General features: G+C 38.8%; 1 protein-coding gene across 1 annotated transcript in view; it reads right to left on the bottom strand.

Annotated features, from left to right (window-relative positions):
- The window catches only part of cacna1bb (calcium channel, voltage-dependent, N type, alpha 1B subunit, b), a 170407-nt gene that overhangs the window by 53193 nt on the left and 98404 nt on the right, over window positions 1-18810 (bottom strand). The window contains exons 16-21 of the mRNA XM_053340345.1: window positions 17278-17409; window positions 6672-6744; window positions 6222-6339; window positions 4742-4809; window positions 4545-4651; window positions 2610-2672 (exon numbers count right to left, since the gene is read on the bottom strand). Of these exons, the coding sequence (XP_053196320.1) occupies window positions 2610-2672; window positions 4545-4651; window positions 4742-4809; window positions 6222-6339; window positions 6672-6744; window positions 17278-17409 (561 nt within the window). The remainder of the gene's footprint in view (window positions 1-2609; window positions 2673-4544; window positions 4652-4741; window positions 4810-6221; window positions 6340-6671; window positions 6745-17277; window positions 17410-18810) is intronic.

Raw genomic sequence — 18810 nt, 5'->3', positions numbered from 1 at the left:
TAGCCACCGCATCCTAATGTGCACCATCTTCTGCTAATGACCCAAAATTCACAATTTCCTGGGTTTAATTCTATTCATCAGGCCCCTAATAAGGAAAAGTAAGTCATAAAGAACATGGAGCAAGGTGGTCTATGGATGCATCAGCACAAATGGTCATCATGGTAAAGCTTTCACTTACCATGCTTGAGTGTAATATGGAAGTAGTTCAAATCCTCCATAACTAAATATGATTAGTTTTAATGTGGTTGGTCTGTTCGATCTTTATATTCTGTTGTCATGACATTACCTCATCATGGGAGGTCCGTAACTTATTTTGGGTCCTCAAGTTTTCCCACATGACGGAAAATAATGAAATCATACTCTCTCTGGATACATTTTTGTCAGTGGGAATTAAAATAAATAGAGTTTGTAAGAAGATATTAGTGTTTGGCTGGGGTGATTTAACCTGCACTAACTATCAAACGTACTGGGTTTATCTATCATAAGCTATTCAAACAGTGTCAAGGCAGGTTTTCTGTCACAGTAAAAGCAAAATATCTTCACTAATGTGATCAGCTCTAAGTCTATCCTCCCTGAATGACTTACTGCTGCTTTGTCTGGATGAGGCAAAGGGCGAGTAATCTCAGCAGAGTTTTTTTACATTACTTCTCAAGGCTTCCATCTCTAACTCATTCAAATGTCTAAGAACCAGTGCCAGGTTGGTTTCTCAAGGAAACTTGTTTTGCCTAAATGCAATGTGTAAACTGAAGGCAAAACTGAAGGCGTTCTTTCAATATTTGTTTAAATGTAATAAATATAAAATTATGCAAATGTAACTCTTAGACTATGAGTTCAGATCATGAGGACCTCACTGATTTAAAAAAATCCTATTAAAAACATGTGGAACAAGTTTGATAAGGTATTAAATGAGACTTAATTGGCCACAATCTCTAACTGACTAGAGATAGTGTGAAATGAAAAAAACTAAGCCTTGCAGGCACAATTTAAAACTACTATGTAACTTTGCCAAGGAAATAATACACAACTATGTAAAAAGTAACATAACTGAGAATTTGTGGCATGCTGATAAGGGACCTAATAGTAAGGGATTAATGCTATTCATTTCTCTATTACAGATCATATCATGGGCAGAAGGAAAGTATGATAGCGCACAGATGAGTGAAATGTTTTTGAATGTCTTAAGTAACTCTGATTCACTATGTGAATACACATTGTGTTAAGAATACAGACCAGGCAGTTCTGTTCTCATACTGAAATACATCTCTTAGTGCTGTCTTACAGCTCAGTATTTACATATATATATATATGTATGTATCTACTGATATTGTGTCATATGTCATGTGAGAAACCTTACTGATCATGCAGGTAAACTGTTTGACCAGGTCATGTTTAAATGGGGCAAGCAGGGAAAAAAACGTGCCATGATGGATGATCGTTCCTGGCATGTATCTTCTTTTTTTAAAAGCAACACAATCAAAAAGCTTTTTGATGTGTCGATATTTCCATTTAAGGTGGGTGAATGTCACTGCATACTGTCTCTGTTTCAGTACAGTATGGCTCATTTACAGTACATGGGGGCTTTTATGGGTTAAGTTAAGTTCCATCTGGTGACTTGTACCTCAAGAGTCGTCGGGCGGGGGAGGAGTAGACAGAATAACTCCTAAAAGATAAGTCAGAGGGACACAAACAGACAGAAGAAACAGAGGACACGGGACAGGTATTGGCAGACAGGTGAGCAACAGACATACAGGCAGTGAGAGATGAAAACACTGAAGTGACTGGAGTAATAAAAATAGATATATTATTATTTTAGATAGTAAGAAAAAGCACACGTGAATAGTGAAAAACACACAAGAAGGCCGACATGAAGGACAACAGAGTGTGTTCTAGTAATAAATGGGTGTAATCTCAAAGAGGTAAGATGTTAAATAAGCTTCTCTGCCCTTCAGTCTGCGCTCTAATCGATTGAGACAACAGAACGTCGGGCAGGAGAGCAAACTTACTGCTGGACGTTGCGTTAAATTTTAAGCCCCATGCTTATTGCCAAACTGCCTGCAGTGATGTCGATGCTCAGAGAAATTAAACATTTATACACAAATTATTCACATCACAGGGCGCGGAGCGGAAGATGAATGGCTGTGGGCGCCGACACAGAGGAGCTGCAGCCATCAACAAAGTACACAGTGGTTGGTGAATGCCAGAGGGAGTCATAACTGCGTCTACGTACCAGCGATTTGCACTCAAAATTACACTGGTAATGCTCTCATAGCTTCAAATGGGTTATGTGTTTGTACTATTTACATGTAATGTGTGGGGGCCTGTTTTTGCTCCGTGAGGCACTTTGGGATGTGCTTTTTAAAATAAGAAGCATAAATACATTTCACTTTACTAGCAATGAAGACATGACAGACTACAATTTAGTTGTTTTTTTTTGTTTTTTTTTGGAGATCTAGACAAAAGGAGGAGGAGAGGAAAAAAGCAGAAAGGAAAGGAAAGGAGAGGAAGATATAGGAGGAGAGGAGAATAAAGGAGTGGACATAAGAAGAGAGGAGAGGAGGAGAGGGGAGGAGGTAAGGAGCAGAATATTGTAACAGAGAGTGATAACTCACGGTGACTGAATGCTGTTGATGGACGACCTGCGAGAGAGTGCATCTCGATTTTGCTTTACAAAACTGTACATGCAGAACAAAAACAAAAGAAAAAATGAGACACAAATCTGAAGGAGACAGGTGGACCGTCAGTCTGACCGTCCACCTGTCCCCTCCTGTTTTACAGTAAAGGACCAATCTGTGCAACTACCTCAATAACACAACAGCAACGAAAGTCAGCAGAGACAAGAAACTGGAACTAAAACATTTTCAGGGATTTCATTCCAAAACAAGAAAAGTCACTGCTATTGAATTGTGACAGTAAAAATTTAGTTTTTAATATATTTATACTGGAAATAATTTGCAACAGTGATTTTCTGATGTGTTTCCTTAAAAGGCTGTAGTCATTTTGTAATGAAACCCTGAGTTTCTGTGAAACAACACACAGAATGTGCAAAAACAGTTCATTGAAAATAAAAACCAACTCACTAAAGTGTTACAACACTGCTCAACGTACAAATTAAAAATACTGTTGTGAGAACATTACAAATAACGCACAGGATCATATAATAACAGCAGTGACAGTGAGTAAGGGAAAGCTAGCTAAGCAGAGATTCCTACAGTCAAACTGGCCTATTTCTTAATGAGGAGGACGGCAATTAAGGAGAGATTGTGAATCAAAGAAGATCATTTTGTATAATGTAGACGTGGCTTTGTAAAAATACACATCACACAAAGGGCTCCACAAAAATGATGCAACATACAATCAACCAATAACAATATGAATTATTGTTTTTTTTTAACATCACATATATAACAAAGGAAGGCATGTTTAAACATCCTAAAGCTTTAAATCATTGATGAGAATGAAAACGGTCCAGTTTCCACACCAGATTTCACTTGACAGACTCTCATAATTTCAGTGTTCAGCGAGGACTCTAAAAATAGTCTGAATATGGAGGCGCAATTAATTTCCAAGACTGTCAGTCATAGGTTTGAGGCGGCGAAGGGGTTGGGTCAATAGTTTTAGCATGATGGGACATCCCTGTCATTATCATATTAGACAAAGTGGGAACTTGTGACAGTGACAAAAAGATTTTCTTGAATCTTGTTCAAAAGTTCAATAGCAGAATCTCCTGTCTTTCTGTTCATATGTTAACTCTTTCTTTCCAAATAAGCCCAGAGGATGAAAACAATAGATGTGTAAAGTCATTACGAGTTGGCAGCTGTGCTGAACTAGACGCATGGATTGATCATGTGTCAAAGGTTTTGAATTAAAGATGCCCTGTGGAGTTTTCTCTTAAACAAATAAAGGGCATGTTTACATTGATTATGTGTATTCTTGAGGCCTGACAAATATGTTGAATGCATCTCCTTTCTCTTTATTTTTTAACAAAGCAGATTTTTAAAGAATATTTCAAATTGAACATTGTTTATATCCATATAAACAATGCTTGCTAGTTGACAGTCTTCTTCCCTACATCACTGTGTCTCTTTGCATGTTACCAGCTGTTGTAGTGTGAAACTGGTGCTCATGCAGGTGCATAAACCTCCTCATTAGTGTTATAAAGCAAAAATGGTTACATAAATACTTCCACAACTTTGCGGTAGGTTAAACATAATATCAATTACATTCTCCCAGTAAAGAGAGTGAAAAAGTGTGTTTAGCTGTAGATTTGAGCTTTGCCGGGCTGTGCTGTTGATTGAAGCTTCCTTAATTGCCTCTACTATTGAAGGATGTAAACAGTGGGGTGTAGTAAACAAGGCGACATCACAGGAGCACTCTCATAGTGGGAGCGGATGAGGAGAAATCCAGAATGTACACAGATCAACACACATGTCATACACAGACATTTCAGACTGAGAGTGAAGGACATGTGGAGGGACAACACACTCAATGACAAAGGGACATTTGAAGGGACTTCTGTCAGAGGCAGGAGGAGCTCAGAAACTTACGCAGCAATCGAGATATTGGCTGCTGACATCGGGCTGACTTCCTTCACCTCCAAAGCCTTCTGTAGGGCAAGCTTCTTATTGGCTGCCTCCTCCTGCTGTTCTTCATCCTTTGGTCAATAAGAAACAAAACATAAACAAATTGCTATGTCATATTAGCATGTCTTCAAATACAACATTCATGGTGTGACCCAGCCTACCTTAGTCAGCTCCTGTGCATTTGCGAGGTTATCGACAGCGATAGCCAAGAAGACATTCAGCAGGGTGTCTGAAGAACAACAGCACTCAGGAGAAAATACACAGTATACAGTATATGTAATATGTCCTGTGATGAAATATGTACTGTTTACTTCCCCCCTATGGGAGAGCAGAGCCAGAGAAATGGTGATTTAGTCAATAAGTCAGTCTGCCTGTCACAGTCAGGCCAATATTTTTCTATAGAGCCAATATCAGGCCAAAATTGTGTGGGTGTGTCCACTGGGACATAGCAGAATGTAAAGGGGCAGATTGCTATGAAATATGCCAGAAACAACCCTGTTAGTTTTGGACCGTGTGGCCAAAATGTCAACATTTCACTAAAGATGAAGGAAAAGACTGCATATCATAATCTTAAAGGTGACATACTTACATGTCTATATTTTCATTCTAGGGCTATACTGAAATATCTCTCCATTATTTACAGTTAAAAAAAAAAACTCTTATTTATCTTTTATTAGTCTTTATAGTTAGTCTCCCATAGTTCAGCCTTTGTCTGAAACAGGCTGTTTTGGCTCCTGACTCTTTAAGGCCCCCTCCAGATAAGCCCACTGTTGTGAATGGCTAGCTCTCCAGAAGTCTGCTGAGGCGGAGCCATATCTGAGTCATGTTAAGTTACTGCTGATGAAAACACAAAATTTCCTGCTTTACTGCTTCATATTAAAAGTTTTTAAATGACTAAATAATGGGACACTTTTATTATGAAGAATTTACCTCCAACAGGTAAACTATTTACTTTATTTTGCCCTGCTGTGTAATGGAAAAACCCTCACAGTGTGGCAGCTCAGTTCCAGTCATGGCTTGGCGTGACTAAATGCCATAATGTTAGCAGAGTGGAGCAGTGAGCCTGCCCACTGTATGTGGAGCAGATAACCATATAATTACCTCATTATTTGACACTTTGGCCATGATTAATATGAACATCTGATGTTGTAGCATTCTGTATGACTGATTGTAAAGAAAAGCATAGTTTTGGAAACATGTTTAGGATATCTGGCATCATAACAGCATATAAATAACAGAAAATCACAAAAATCAACATACCCCCTTTAAAGAGAGATTGTTATGAGCAAATCCATGGTACCAGGAAGATAAACATATTTAATTTGATTGATAGATTCTATGGTCTTTCTCCGAATGGCTCCCTCAGGACAAATGTTTTTATTTCTACAACCGATAAAGTTCATAAAACAGCAAAAATGTCAGTGTGTTGTTTGTGTCGTCAAATACTTGGATGTACTACCCTAACCCTGGCTCTTTAAACTTTTCAGATGAGTCCCAACATTTAGCACACCCAGACATTCATTTGATTTTGAGTGTGTAGTTAATGGACATGAAAACAGAAGCCGTTTCCACATGTTGATCCTGCTCCCTCTGACTCTTAATGCTCTGCAGTTTTAATTACAGGACCGTTGAAAAGGATACAGTTTCCAAAGAGCGTGAGGACGATGAAATAGACGGAGGAGAACATGCCGCGGCGAACACCTCCTTGAGACTCGATCCCGTGGTACATCACGGCGTTCCAGTCCTCGCCAGTTAGAATCTGAGGAAGATAAGAGAGTCAGGATGACGCCTGGACACGGGTGGGTTGTAAAGCACTGTGCAAATCACGCAGAGTGTAGAATTAAATTACTTTACTGAGTGAAGGGTTATGAGCACAGACTAATTGAAGGATTATCAGCCAGCTCATTAGGGGACAGAGGGTACACAGACCAGTCATTCCCTCTAATTAAAATGAGTGATAACAATCTTTCTTTTTCCATAAAGTCAATATTCTCTCATTTATTCAGAAGTTTTTAAGTGCACCTCATATGTAGGTGTGTGTGTGTGTGTGTGTGTGTGTGTGTGTGTGTGTGTGTGTGTGTGTAAGGGTACCTGGAACACAGTGAGGATGGCTGCTGGGAAGGTATCAAAGTTTGTTGTTGGTGTCTCGTCTTCAAAGTTAAACCTAAAAGAATCAGAATTACAAAAATATAATTACAAAGAGAGAAAAAACTGAAGAAAAAGGTTAAAACAAATGTAGTTTCAGTCAAGACTTAATGACATCTGCCTGCGGTTCAGGAGAAAATACAGGGACATGTATTTATTTTAAAGATTAGGATTAAAATTAAAATGATTATTTTGTAGAAACCAATGTTAGGAGCCTGTAGTATCTAAGCAACAGCACATGTTTCTGTTCATGAGAAACATGACACCACACAAAAACATACACATTCACACCTCTTGTCCGGAAAGAAGCGGTTGTTAGAAACACTGCTGCATCGTTTCTTCTTTCTCTTCATCTGTAACACTTTTACCGCCGATCCAAAATGCCCCCCCCCTCCCCCACACACACACAATTGTACTTCTATCCTTGTGAGGACCTTCAATGACATAATGCATTAGCTTCTAAACCTTATCTCAAAGTCCAACTGAAATAATATTTAATCATCTCTCTTTGCAGTCAAAAATAATGTCAACATGTTTTTAAATGTATTAATAATGAACGAACGTCAGAAATGTTCCTTTTTGTCTGAGCAGGCAGGAGGGGTGTGTCTATGTCTTGTTTGATTTACATCAGCTAGAAGTCATGAACAGTGTGTCACGAACAGTGATTTTGAAGAGCAACGACCAAACCAGCATCTAACATTTGCTGGTATGTTAACATGCTGTTTAATGTGCTGTGGCAGAGCAGCTAATAATTTACATATCCTGCTAAGAGACTTTTCTAGGGGTTCAGTTTTCCTCTGTAAATGTTTGTTTGGTGGCTCTTTGAACAAGCTAAGGTGTAGAACAATACATGTATAAGTTAGATAAGAAGAAGACTTTAACAGGAAAACTAATGTGGGTTGTTGTGTATCAGGATGCTATCAGGCTCAGTGTGACCATCTGCTCTGGCTATGATAAAACACCATGTTATCGGTTTATTTAAAATTTAATTTGCTATATCTAAATAAGGACTCCAGTTTAATTCCAGTTGGACTTAAAGGGATAAAATTAGTTTAGTGCAACTTTAATCTAATTTCAGTGATTTTGTCCACAGTATCCATCAGTAATAATAACATTAAACTAGCCACGTTGATTGTTTCGAGCTGGGGATGTGGTAACATCGCTATAACAAAGTCTGAAAGGGCAAGAAACACAAGCAGTCAGACGATCAAAAACAAGCTAGACATATTTATTGTGATGAGAAAACTCAAACTACCTGTTGCAAATATCTTCAACCCACTGCACACAGTTCTGTTGTGTAAAGCAGGATATGACCAACATTACTAGTGTGCTAGGTTTTAGGTTCAGTTCCAAAATAAATCAGGTTGTTTATAACCTGTTGATTGTCTCACTGCTTGAGTTTGTTGCACCATAGCACTTTTTAGTGACATCACTACATTTCCAGGTCTCAGAAATTAACCTGAGTAAAATGTTATCAAAAGCCGACAAAACTGTGTCAAAACCCCCCCCAAAATAAGAACATAATGAAAGAACCAGAATGACTCTTTAAGTGTGATACCAAACTCCCACCATAACCTTATCCTTCTAACAGCCCTTTGAAAAAAAATGAGAGTCAGACAAAATGTCCTCAACTTTCAAAAATATCTAAAACTCACATCAGTCTTCACAAAGATAGAAGTAAAAACAAGTAAAGGAGTACGTTTTTCAGATTTCTTCATAGCTTCAGGGAGAAAGGATTGTACTCATAGATGAAAGGAGTCGTCTTGTATTGATAATGGATGAGACAGAAGGAGAGAGACATGCAGCAGCAGGAAACACCAGTCACCAGGGAGCCATGGCTCCAACTTTCAAGTCCAAAACACACTGTCTCTGCAGCACAGGGCTACATCATGTGACATATGTCATATGCACAAATCAGTGGCCATGATGCAGCATATCAACAAATCTACACAGCATATTAACCATCTGTATGTAAAGCAAGCCAGGAAATGTCTTAAAATGATTTAAAAGATGTCAGTATTATCTATCCCGACACTGTTGGCTTTAGCAATCAGTGTGTTTGAGTTTCTCCTTGTCCACTGTGACAGCTACAAGACCACAGAAGAAGATGTGCTATCAGCTGACGAGAAGAAATCAAAGGTAGCCTGGATACGCCAAGCCTCAGCACCTAACATTAGCTGTGTGTGTGGAGAGGGTTTACACAGAAAACGGGCAGCCATCTTGACACACATCCTACAGTGCCAGTATGTTTTGGGCTCAACACAACAGCACTGCTGAAAGGAAAAGTTGAACACACTTCAGCACAGGGAAAAAGACAGTCACAAAAAACACAAACAATATCAGATAAAACAGATATGGAATGAATGGATGAATAAATGAATGACAATTTTCAAGGTTTGACATTAGATAATTAGTTTCACCCTTTCATCTCTAGTCCTTAAAAAAGCTATTTTCACAAAACTTCTTTTGAACTTGGGGTTTATAACATTTTAACAAAACTGAATATAGTATTAGGGCTGCACGATAACAGTTCTGCTCTGTTTCCATTAGTGGGGAGATCCATCACACCAAAACAAATGATCCTATTTTCTCCCTAAGCTTTATCGACAAATGAATTTTGCTCCGTGGAAAGATGGGACATGACATCGATGTAAAAAGTGGAATAAAATCTGGTGAAAGAAAATGCTATATTTGGAGCGACAAAAATGTGTCGATGTGGAGGAACAAATATATTTATCCAATGTCCTCACAAAAATACTGTGTTGTACCATAAAGGCTTGTGCAGTCTCCTGATGATATTACTTTGCTAGAAAACGCCACAATTTAATATAAACCATCTGAAAGTCCAGGAAAACTTCAGAGGAAATCCCTGTTGTTCAACCCCTCAAACATCCACAGCTGGAGCCTTAAAAAGACCACAGATGCTGGTATAGATAGAGTACTTTATTTATCCCTAAGGGAAATTAAAGTCTAACAGCAGCCGCTTGACATAAATCGATAGATGTATTGCATAAGAGAGCCAAATATATGGCTCTGTTTACTACCATAAGAGAGGATTAATACTTGGCTAAACAAATGCTACTCAGCTAAGTGATCACCAGTAGCTAATAATCATATTGTGTGTATGTGTCGGCATAAAGACAATATGGAAAACGTTGTGGTTCTCATTTTGACCAGAATCGTGCAGCCCTAACATGGCAATTAATTCTATCATCAAATCCAAACCCACCTGGATCCTGTATCTAATCATTTCAGACTTAAGTGATAACACTTTGATTAATACTCAAGGACTGACATGGTGTTCTATGTTAAAAAAAAAAGAAGTATTTTTTGAGTATTGGATCCAGATTCAGCTATCTGACCTCAACCAAAACTTTTAAGCTTGGTAGTTAAAACACAGATGCCTGGCTGCTGATGTATTTTGTGTTAACTTCACAATGGGGTCCAACTAAAGATCATCAGTATCTTCTTTACACATGCACAGTTTCTACACAAAGGATCTAAATGTTGTCAGAAGCACTCCCTCCCCGCCCCGGCCACCCAGACCCATCTGTACTGTAAATGACCCAACAAACCTGCCAAAACCTGAATCCGTGGTCTTGAAACTGAAGAAGACAATGAGAGATTGACACAGAGATGCATAAGGATGGGTTGGTTCATTCCACTAAATCAGAACAACCTAGACTGCTGATGTTCATCACTTAATCTCATGTCAGTTCATCTCAGAAATATGAGGTGTGTGAGCAACACATATTTTTGGTTGAAAAAAGAAGGAAATATTAAAAGCAAAGGCAACATTCAAAGTAGTTCCTGAACTGTTCAGTAGGTAATCTTCATCCAGAAGTAGGAATTGTTCTAGTAGTCTGATCTTTTCATTGTTCCTGCTTCAAATTCAGCTCAATTTAGATAGTCCTGATTATTTTTACAGTGCCTTGAAACCACTGAAGAATTCTGCCTTAGCTCAAGATACTATTGCTCATTTCAAGGATGTGTTGCAAAGGAAAATGCAAATAGAAGCTTTAAACTGCGACTTCACCACCACAAATGGGTTGTAGCTGCTGTGGCAGTGAACCAATTACATGTCACATTAAATTGAAGAACGATTGTGTTGATTGGCTGTGAGAAAGTCCATATTCTCTAGCTCTGAGTGCAAAAAGGGTTGACTGCAGGTATCGTTTGACGGGAGTGGTTTCTATAATACTTAGTATCAATTTATTTCGTTTGATATCAGGTATCCAGTACTGATAAGCCCAAGTAAACTCTTATCTACCATAATAAATGCAGCCATTTGCCATTTATATTCATGTAGCTTGTTCTGGCTCATACATCTTCTGTCTGTTTATATTCATCATTTGAAGAAAACCAATCCAAACTATAACAATATGTTTGTACAACTACTCAGATATTTTCATTATTTTATTATGTAATTGTGTAACTACAGTGCATGAACCAATAATTAAATATCTTAGATATCCTAAATATCCACAGTAATGTTGATCAGGCATCAGGTACTTGACCTAGAAACAGCCTGCAAGCTAGATTCCTTTATGATGTGATAAAGCTTTATCACATGATGGTTTTAAACACTCCTCTAATTATTTGTTAATATTATCTGATGCTTGCTTGTCGGTTGCCTGACTTTAAATCAACTTTTTTCAGATGTTGAGTGTGTGGTTGCCTGGGATTTTTTTACCAGCAGAAATCCTCAGAACGTTCCACACACTGTCACAAAAGCAAAGCCCTTTGAATGCCTCTTCACACATATTTCAGTATTTCAGACAAGGACAGACACAAGTATTATTTATATGCTCAAGAGGTATCGTTACACACTTGAATGGCATTCCATACCTACATGAGTTTCTTCATTCACTGTAGCTGCCTTAAAACCAGAACAACAGTATATGGAAATGATCAAAGTATTTCTAATTAAATATACTGAGCTGATGAACTGTGCTGTTGAATATATTAATTCCTAGTGTCCTTTTACTGCTTGACAACAATTGAAATACATTGGATATGAACATTTAATTCCATCTTGAATATCATTTGATATCAAGGTGTATGTTAGCAGCTTGAACAACAGAGCATGACAGATCACCATCACAATACAGTTAACATTAAACGACACAATAAAAGATGCATGCAAGAGCTTATGAATTATACAGTAACATTCCAATAAATGTGTTTCCTAAAAAGCCATTTATAAATATTGACCTAAAAATGTGTTCTGAAAATTCAAATTGAAATGCCTCTGCTCTATTGAATGACTGAAACGTCTTTCACACGTTTATGAACAACCATACAGTATAATTCCAAGCGTTTCATGTATCACGTAAAGCAGTCAGAGAAGCAAGAGAGGGAGAAAAATGTTTTTTGGGGGAAGAAAAAAATGCACGAAGGAAGAGAGGACAAAAGGAAGAAGAACGGTCTGTAAAAAATGAGGAAAGGATGTGCAGCACATTGTTACCACAGCGACCGTCTGCAAAAATGACAGCTGGTTTCTCCTTCTCAGAGCAGATCTGTGATACTGAATGTGTGTATGTGTGTGACTGTGTGTCTGTATACTGCATGCATGTGTACTAGATCCTGACCAATCCTGAGTGTATGAGACTGATATCAATATCGATATTTGAAACTGGATTTTTTTTAAGTAACATTTTGTGATACAGCTATTTTACAGTTGAAGAGGTGGAAAGTAAGCGTTAATAGATAAAAGTCAATTTTGAAAAGCAGTCATTTAAATAAATTACAATAAAATAAGTTATCAATTAAAGATTTAATGCACCCATGTCGAAACAGACATAGATTATATAGACTAAAGTATACAGGCATCTACATAGACTTGATACTGTGGTTTCAGAATTAGTCTCTACACCAATTCACATTCATGAATTCCCCCATCAGTCATTAAGAAAATGTTTGGTTAATCTTATGGGAAAAAAGACATCAGCAATCACTGTTTTATGGTCCAGGAAAACATTTTATAGAATTTGATGAATACAGCATGTTTGAATTGTTTTTTATTTTGTTTAATAAACACAGGTTAAAAATGAACATTTGCATATATAAAAATGTAAATCAGCTGCAAAAAAATTTAAAAAAGATGCATTATATTTCTTGTTTTATATACTGTGGGTCACATTAGGAAACGTCCAGTTACAGAAATGTGTATAAGGTGTTTTTATAGCTCTAAAATGGGCTAAATTTGACCCTGAACAGTATGTAAGGGTTAAGGTACTTAGTTAGTTGATATTTTGCAGCAATGGTCCGTATCCTGTTTGAACGTGACAATGCCCTCGTGCACACAGGCAGCTCCATAAAGAAACATTACAGTTCCCTGACCTGACCAACCCACCGCCCTCGGGATGAACTGCAACATGAACTGTGGACCAGTCCTCACTAAAGCTCCTTTGGCCAACTGGGGGCAAATCCCTGCACCCAAAATTCTTCCCAGCATTCCCAGATGATCGGAGGCTGTTACAGCAGCAGATTAATGCCTGTGGTTATCAGAGTTCAACATTCACACACATAGGTATAATGTTATGCTGTCTACATATTATTGGCCATGTTGAAAACCCTATATCGGCTGACATGTATCGGTCTGGCTCTAATTGTGTACTGTACATGTGTTACATGAGGGAGATAGGGGGGGTGTGGTGGTAAGGGCGAAGTGGATGGAGGAGTGGTGGGGGAGGGGCGATTAATTCAATAAGCTTTTTCCTCCCTTGGTATGTCATCATATTCTCACTGCCCCTACTCCTCCCCTTCTACCTTCGTCCTTCTCTGTCTCATTACCGCGTCCCCCCATCGCCCACCCCTCTCTCCCTCTTTCTCCACTATCCCTCATCACTCCATCACTTTCTCCATTTTGCCTCCTTCCCTCCTTTATTTTCCTTTCCTCTTTTCCTGCCCCGCCCCAACATCCCATCACTCCCCCTTCTCCAGACACTTTCCCCCTCTGTCCTCTCCTCCTGCCTTGAGGATTAGCGGGCCCAGCGCAGGGACGGCGGCGGTGGCGCTTTTTGCTTGCCGCGCCTGTGTGTGCCGACCTCTGTTTACTCTGATAATAGGGATTGCGAGCGTGCTGCGTTGGTGGCCACATGGCATCCACAGAGACTTCATTAAAATCAATCCTCCAAACAGAAGTCATGTGAGGCCAAAACCCCCCCCCCCTCACAAGCTCGTGCCTATGCCCCCCTGTATCTAATCCTTCATCCTACAGACAATAGCAGCACATTTACATTGCGCAGGTGAATGCAACACGAGTCTCTGAGAGCACGCAGGCATGTACAAGTGGACCTGAGATAACAGATGTATGATAATGAAAAAGAGCACTGAGACCGCAAAAAGAATAAGGACACACACGACGTCCTGCAGCCTTATGAGAAGCCAAGAAAAGAAAGAGGCCTTTATTAATATGAGGAGGGGCCTGAATACAAAGGGGCATCCCACTGTATAGACAAATCAATCCCTCTTGGATCTCACAGAGGTTCTTTGTACACCCAAATTACTCAAATTGAAGCAGCTCTTTCAAAACTTAGAGCTAAAACTGGAGAGATTGGTGTTATGTTGCATTAAACTGCTGTATTAAGTTGGAAAGAACATACATATTAAAGAACAACTGAAATTCAGTGAGAGCAAATTCAAGTTCTGTTGTTCTGTTAGACCACTGCCTGTCATTTAATTTTCAAGGATGAATGTGTGAACGTGGCTAAGATGCTGTAAATATGAACTTCAAAAAGCTATTTTTTGACACCGCGTGGGAAACAGTTGAACTCCAGTTGGATGTTTCAGATTTTGGTGGTTTTAAACCTGAGAAGCAGGAACCATCAGACTTAAACTCTTTTGTCTTTTACTTATTTTCTGATGTTTCGTTTTGTTTGTCTTGTAGAACTTTAAGTTTATAAAGAAAATGAATTATTATTATATATTATTATTAAATGAATTAAAACTATTGTCTCTTTGGATTAAGCACTCAGCACTGAACCCTGATTGTCAGACCTTCTGGTGCTTTCCTTTGAAATCTTATTTATTTAATCAACTAATAAATATAGCAAAACAATATAAAATGCCATCAGTTCTGTGTCTTAAAAAGTTGTAGTTAATCAACAAAGGATGTCTGTACCTTTAAAGCGGCGAGCAGTAAAAAAAAAAAAAAAAAAAAAGCCTGACTCTATTATAGTAAATCATGCACGTTTCCTTTGAGCTGATCACAAACAGTCAGTGATGTCCTGCGAGACTCAGCGGGGAGACGGTCCTCTGCCTCAAGCTGTTTATCTTTCAAGTCTCACCGTTTTACCAGGAGATTACGTTTGGTGTTTTGAGAGGAGGAACATAATCTCTGAGCCAAAAATAAATTTGGGATATAACAAAACGCTTTTCTTCTTCTATTTCTTCTTCTTCTTCCTGACAAGCTATTTCATTTTCTGTTTCAGCTTGAAAGACTCTTTTTCATTTAACAGTTTGAGTAATCTATCTGATGAATGGCATTGTTTTCCTTGGTTTTCATATAATTCCATATTTTCTTAAACAAAAAGTGATATTATGCCTGTTTTATACCATAATCTTGTGTTAGAATGTAGGTCTCAAAGCGTGAGCGTTATTTACAGAGAACAGAGTGCTGGGCCCGATGTGCTCGGCTGGCTGGAAGCACCATGTGGACGTCAGACTCATCTCACACTTGTCCATCACCAGAGACTGATGCGATGCTAATGATGCTGCAGACTGATGTAAGGCTCGGCGCCATGGCAACAGCCTGCTGCTTCAAAGACATCCAGTTGTGGTGAGGTGTTTGTGAAGGCCGCCAGTCCTGAGGAAACGTGACTTTATATGAAAACGGGGCTTTTCACCTCAGAGTGGACACTACCTGCCACAGCGACAGTGACATGTGACCACACCACACACACTGGTGGTTTCAATCTGAGATCACTGCTTTTAATAAAAGACTATTCTTATTTTCATGAATGACTCATTGCTCAGACATTCTGCCACAATTGAGGACTCTGACCTTTTGAGGCTATCTATAGAAATAAGACAGTTAGGTTTGTACGTCACATCGTGTGGGTTTTTTTTATTCTTGTTTGACAAAAAAAGATTTGAAGAAAACGGCTGTGGAGCAAAACTCAAACTGTGACTACATTTAGAGAGCGTGACTGCATAGCTTCAACCAAAACAACAAACAAAATGCTTTATTTATGACTAGAAATATGACTAGAATATTTAATGACTAGAATAAAAAAAAATGCCAAAGCCTGTCACTGACAAACAAATCTAATTTAGAAAAGCTTAAAATACCATAATCTAATATGAATGTCCTACTTCCTTCAGTATAAAAGATTAGTGGAAATGATGCTAAAATAATTATTATATGAATAGGTCGAACACCTAATTTTTTAAATGTAAAGGTAGACTGGGGCATAATTAACATTCAGGAGTTGAGGTTTTAAATTATTATAAATAATGAGGCCGGGAAATTACAAAAATGGTGCAAAAATCACAAATTAAATTCACAATGCCTAACTTCCTGTTGGACTTGGGTATGGTTCCAAGATACTTTTTAGTGCATCTGGACATGATACATACTGTATGCCTGTCAAATGTCTTCTATCTGTGTCAATCTGGATAGAGGGGCTTCAAATGTGAAATTTTTCTCTGACCCATACAATATTACGTTTTTCACCAGTTTCGCCAGGTTGTGCAACTTTTTGTGCACGTTTAGGCCCTCAAAAATGTATATGCACCACTTGGTGCTCGGGACCCATGAGACTGTTGTAAAACTAATATAACTGTGTCCTGATCTGCTGCGTCTGTGGTAAAAGTGTGGTTAAATTGAGGCTAAACTAAAATTACTTATGGTCAGGGTTCAAAGAAAGCCAGTATGTTCTATTTTGAAATTGCTATTGTAATGGATGCAAGTAAACCAACTGGATCAACTGACTGAGATACATTCAACCCAAATTAAAAACCCCTGAGAGCTTTGAGTCTGGAGAGGAGACGAGGGTAACAACTCTCTAATACTTTGAATTTGGACTGCAGTAGCCATTTTAAACGCTTGCTGTCAGTGTTACATATTCCTCCTTTAATGCGTGTAAATATAATATGAAATGTACATGTAGTGTCTGTGTGAAAAAAAGCGATCTGTGTAGAGAGTAAAATGTGTGTGTGTGTGTGTGTGTGTGTGTGTGTGTGTGTGTGTGTGTGTGTGTGAGTTGAGTCATAGGGGGCTGGGTGGCAGGCCTTTGATTAACTGCAGCCAGCTCAGAATGGTGAGGTGTTCCTGTCATTAGAAGACATGGAGCCCCTGCTGAGAGTGATATCAAAGGGCCGCAGTTGGTGCTGCTGCTCTGCCAGCTACCTGCTGCGTCAACACGTCTGTCACCATTGCCACGCCGGGCCAGGGATCACACACTGGGAGAAGGGCCAGGTGGAGAGACGGATAAAGGAGACGAGGAGTGGATGTGTTTGTGTGGGTTGGTGTGTTAAAATCGCAGATGGGTGGAATAGAGGAGGAAAGAGTAGTCGGAGAGTATGGCAGGTCAAAGAGATTACTCACTGTCCTCCGAAGAGCTGCATGCCTAGCAGAGCAAAGACCACGATGAAGAGGAAGAGGAGGAAGAGCAAGCTGATGATGGACTTCATGGAATTGAGAAGTGAAACCACGAGGTTTCTCAAAGAGTTCCAATATCTGAGAGGAAACACAGAAATAATCATTTTCAACACCCTGAAGACACAGAATAACTTTGTTTTTGTTCATAAAATGTGAGTACACAAAAGAATGAAACAAGCTGATCCAGACAAACGAAATAAATATGATGACTACGCTGGGAAACAAAGAAATGGAGGAAAGAAATGAACAAATGGTAATCACAGCTGTAGGTGGCATGAAACAACATCAGTCTACAGCTGCCAGTCTCACTGAATCACAGGATTAGAGTTAATCTAATGTAGTAAAAAGGATTGCCATCAAACTCTAACAGGATTGTCAGTTCGAGAGAAAAGAGTTAAGACCGCCCTGAAGTGCTGCTCCTGTCACATGAAAACCTTGTATCTCCAAAATGTTGAGTTTTAACAGAATTCATACACATCTTCACCATTTACTAGTTTTTTCGTAAATGTAGTTGTTGGCCAATTTATTCAGGATCAACTGAAATGACAGCAGGTACACAGGTCTTATATCAGTATTTTCAGAATATGTCACAGTGTGTTCTAACTGAATGCGATGCAAGCCAGCGTCAGCAACAAAATTAGTTTTATTGCTCTATTTACTATTGGAGAGTCCAAACAGCTGATTCATTTAGTTAAAATGAGGATACCTTTGATACCTCTTCATGTCACACCAAAAACATAGATGAGGTGGCAGCTGGATGGAGGAAGATCGCCAGGGAGCTGGAAGTTTCTGGCTAAGTTGCTGTTGGCTATAGGCTACTGTATGCCAATTCCAGTACAAATGTAGGATAGCAAGTACCATCTTTTACTTGAGTTGTGAGTCTGATCCTAAGTGCACAGCTGATAGGTACGTGATTTGTTTACATGACATAACAGAAGTATATATTTACCAGATTCAGTGTGTACAGAGAGCGTCCAATGTTGCGTGACTCATTGTGATACTCAGTCACTCGCGTGCTTTCACAAAATCCCTTCTAGGGACAGGCGTTGCAAATTAGCACCCGCAATAAACACTGTGATACTTGCATCAGACAGTTTTTTAACCAGTCTATGTATATTGTATCTGTCCCTATTAAATAAAGCATAATAAGAAGAAGAAGAATATGGTGTCAGGCAGCTCAGAAATGCCATCGATTGGTATGGGAGTGGCATGTTCTACAGTATAATACAATGAGGAGAAAAAACTGTGGAGATATGTTCAAAAGTTATTAACAAACAGCATATATCAGAAAATGAACTGATGGAGGAGAGCATCAGTGCTCCAGAGATGTAAGAACCATTTTGATTGGACATTCTGATGCTCATTTCAGTCAAAAAAATTGTATTCTAAACATTCATGGTTTTTTGTCATGATTGTGTTGCCTTTTTACCTATACCCTATGTTTTGGGATATGTTGGGGTATGTCAACAGTATTGTAAT

Source organism: Scomber japonicus, chromosome 19 (genome assembly GCF_027409825.1).
Source record: "Scomber japonicus isolate fScoJap1 chromosome 19, fScoJap1.pri, whole genome shotgun sequence".
Lineage (NCBI taxonomy): Eukaryota > Metazoa > Chordata > Actinopteri > Scombriformes > Scombridae > Scomber > Scomber japonicus.
Note: the sequence above shows the minus strand (reverse complement) of the source record. Positions and strands in the feature narration are given on the sequence as shown.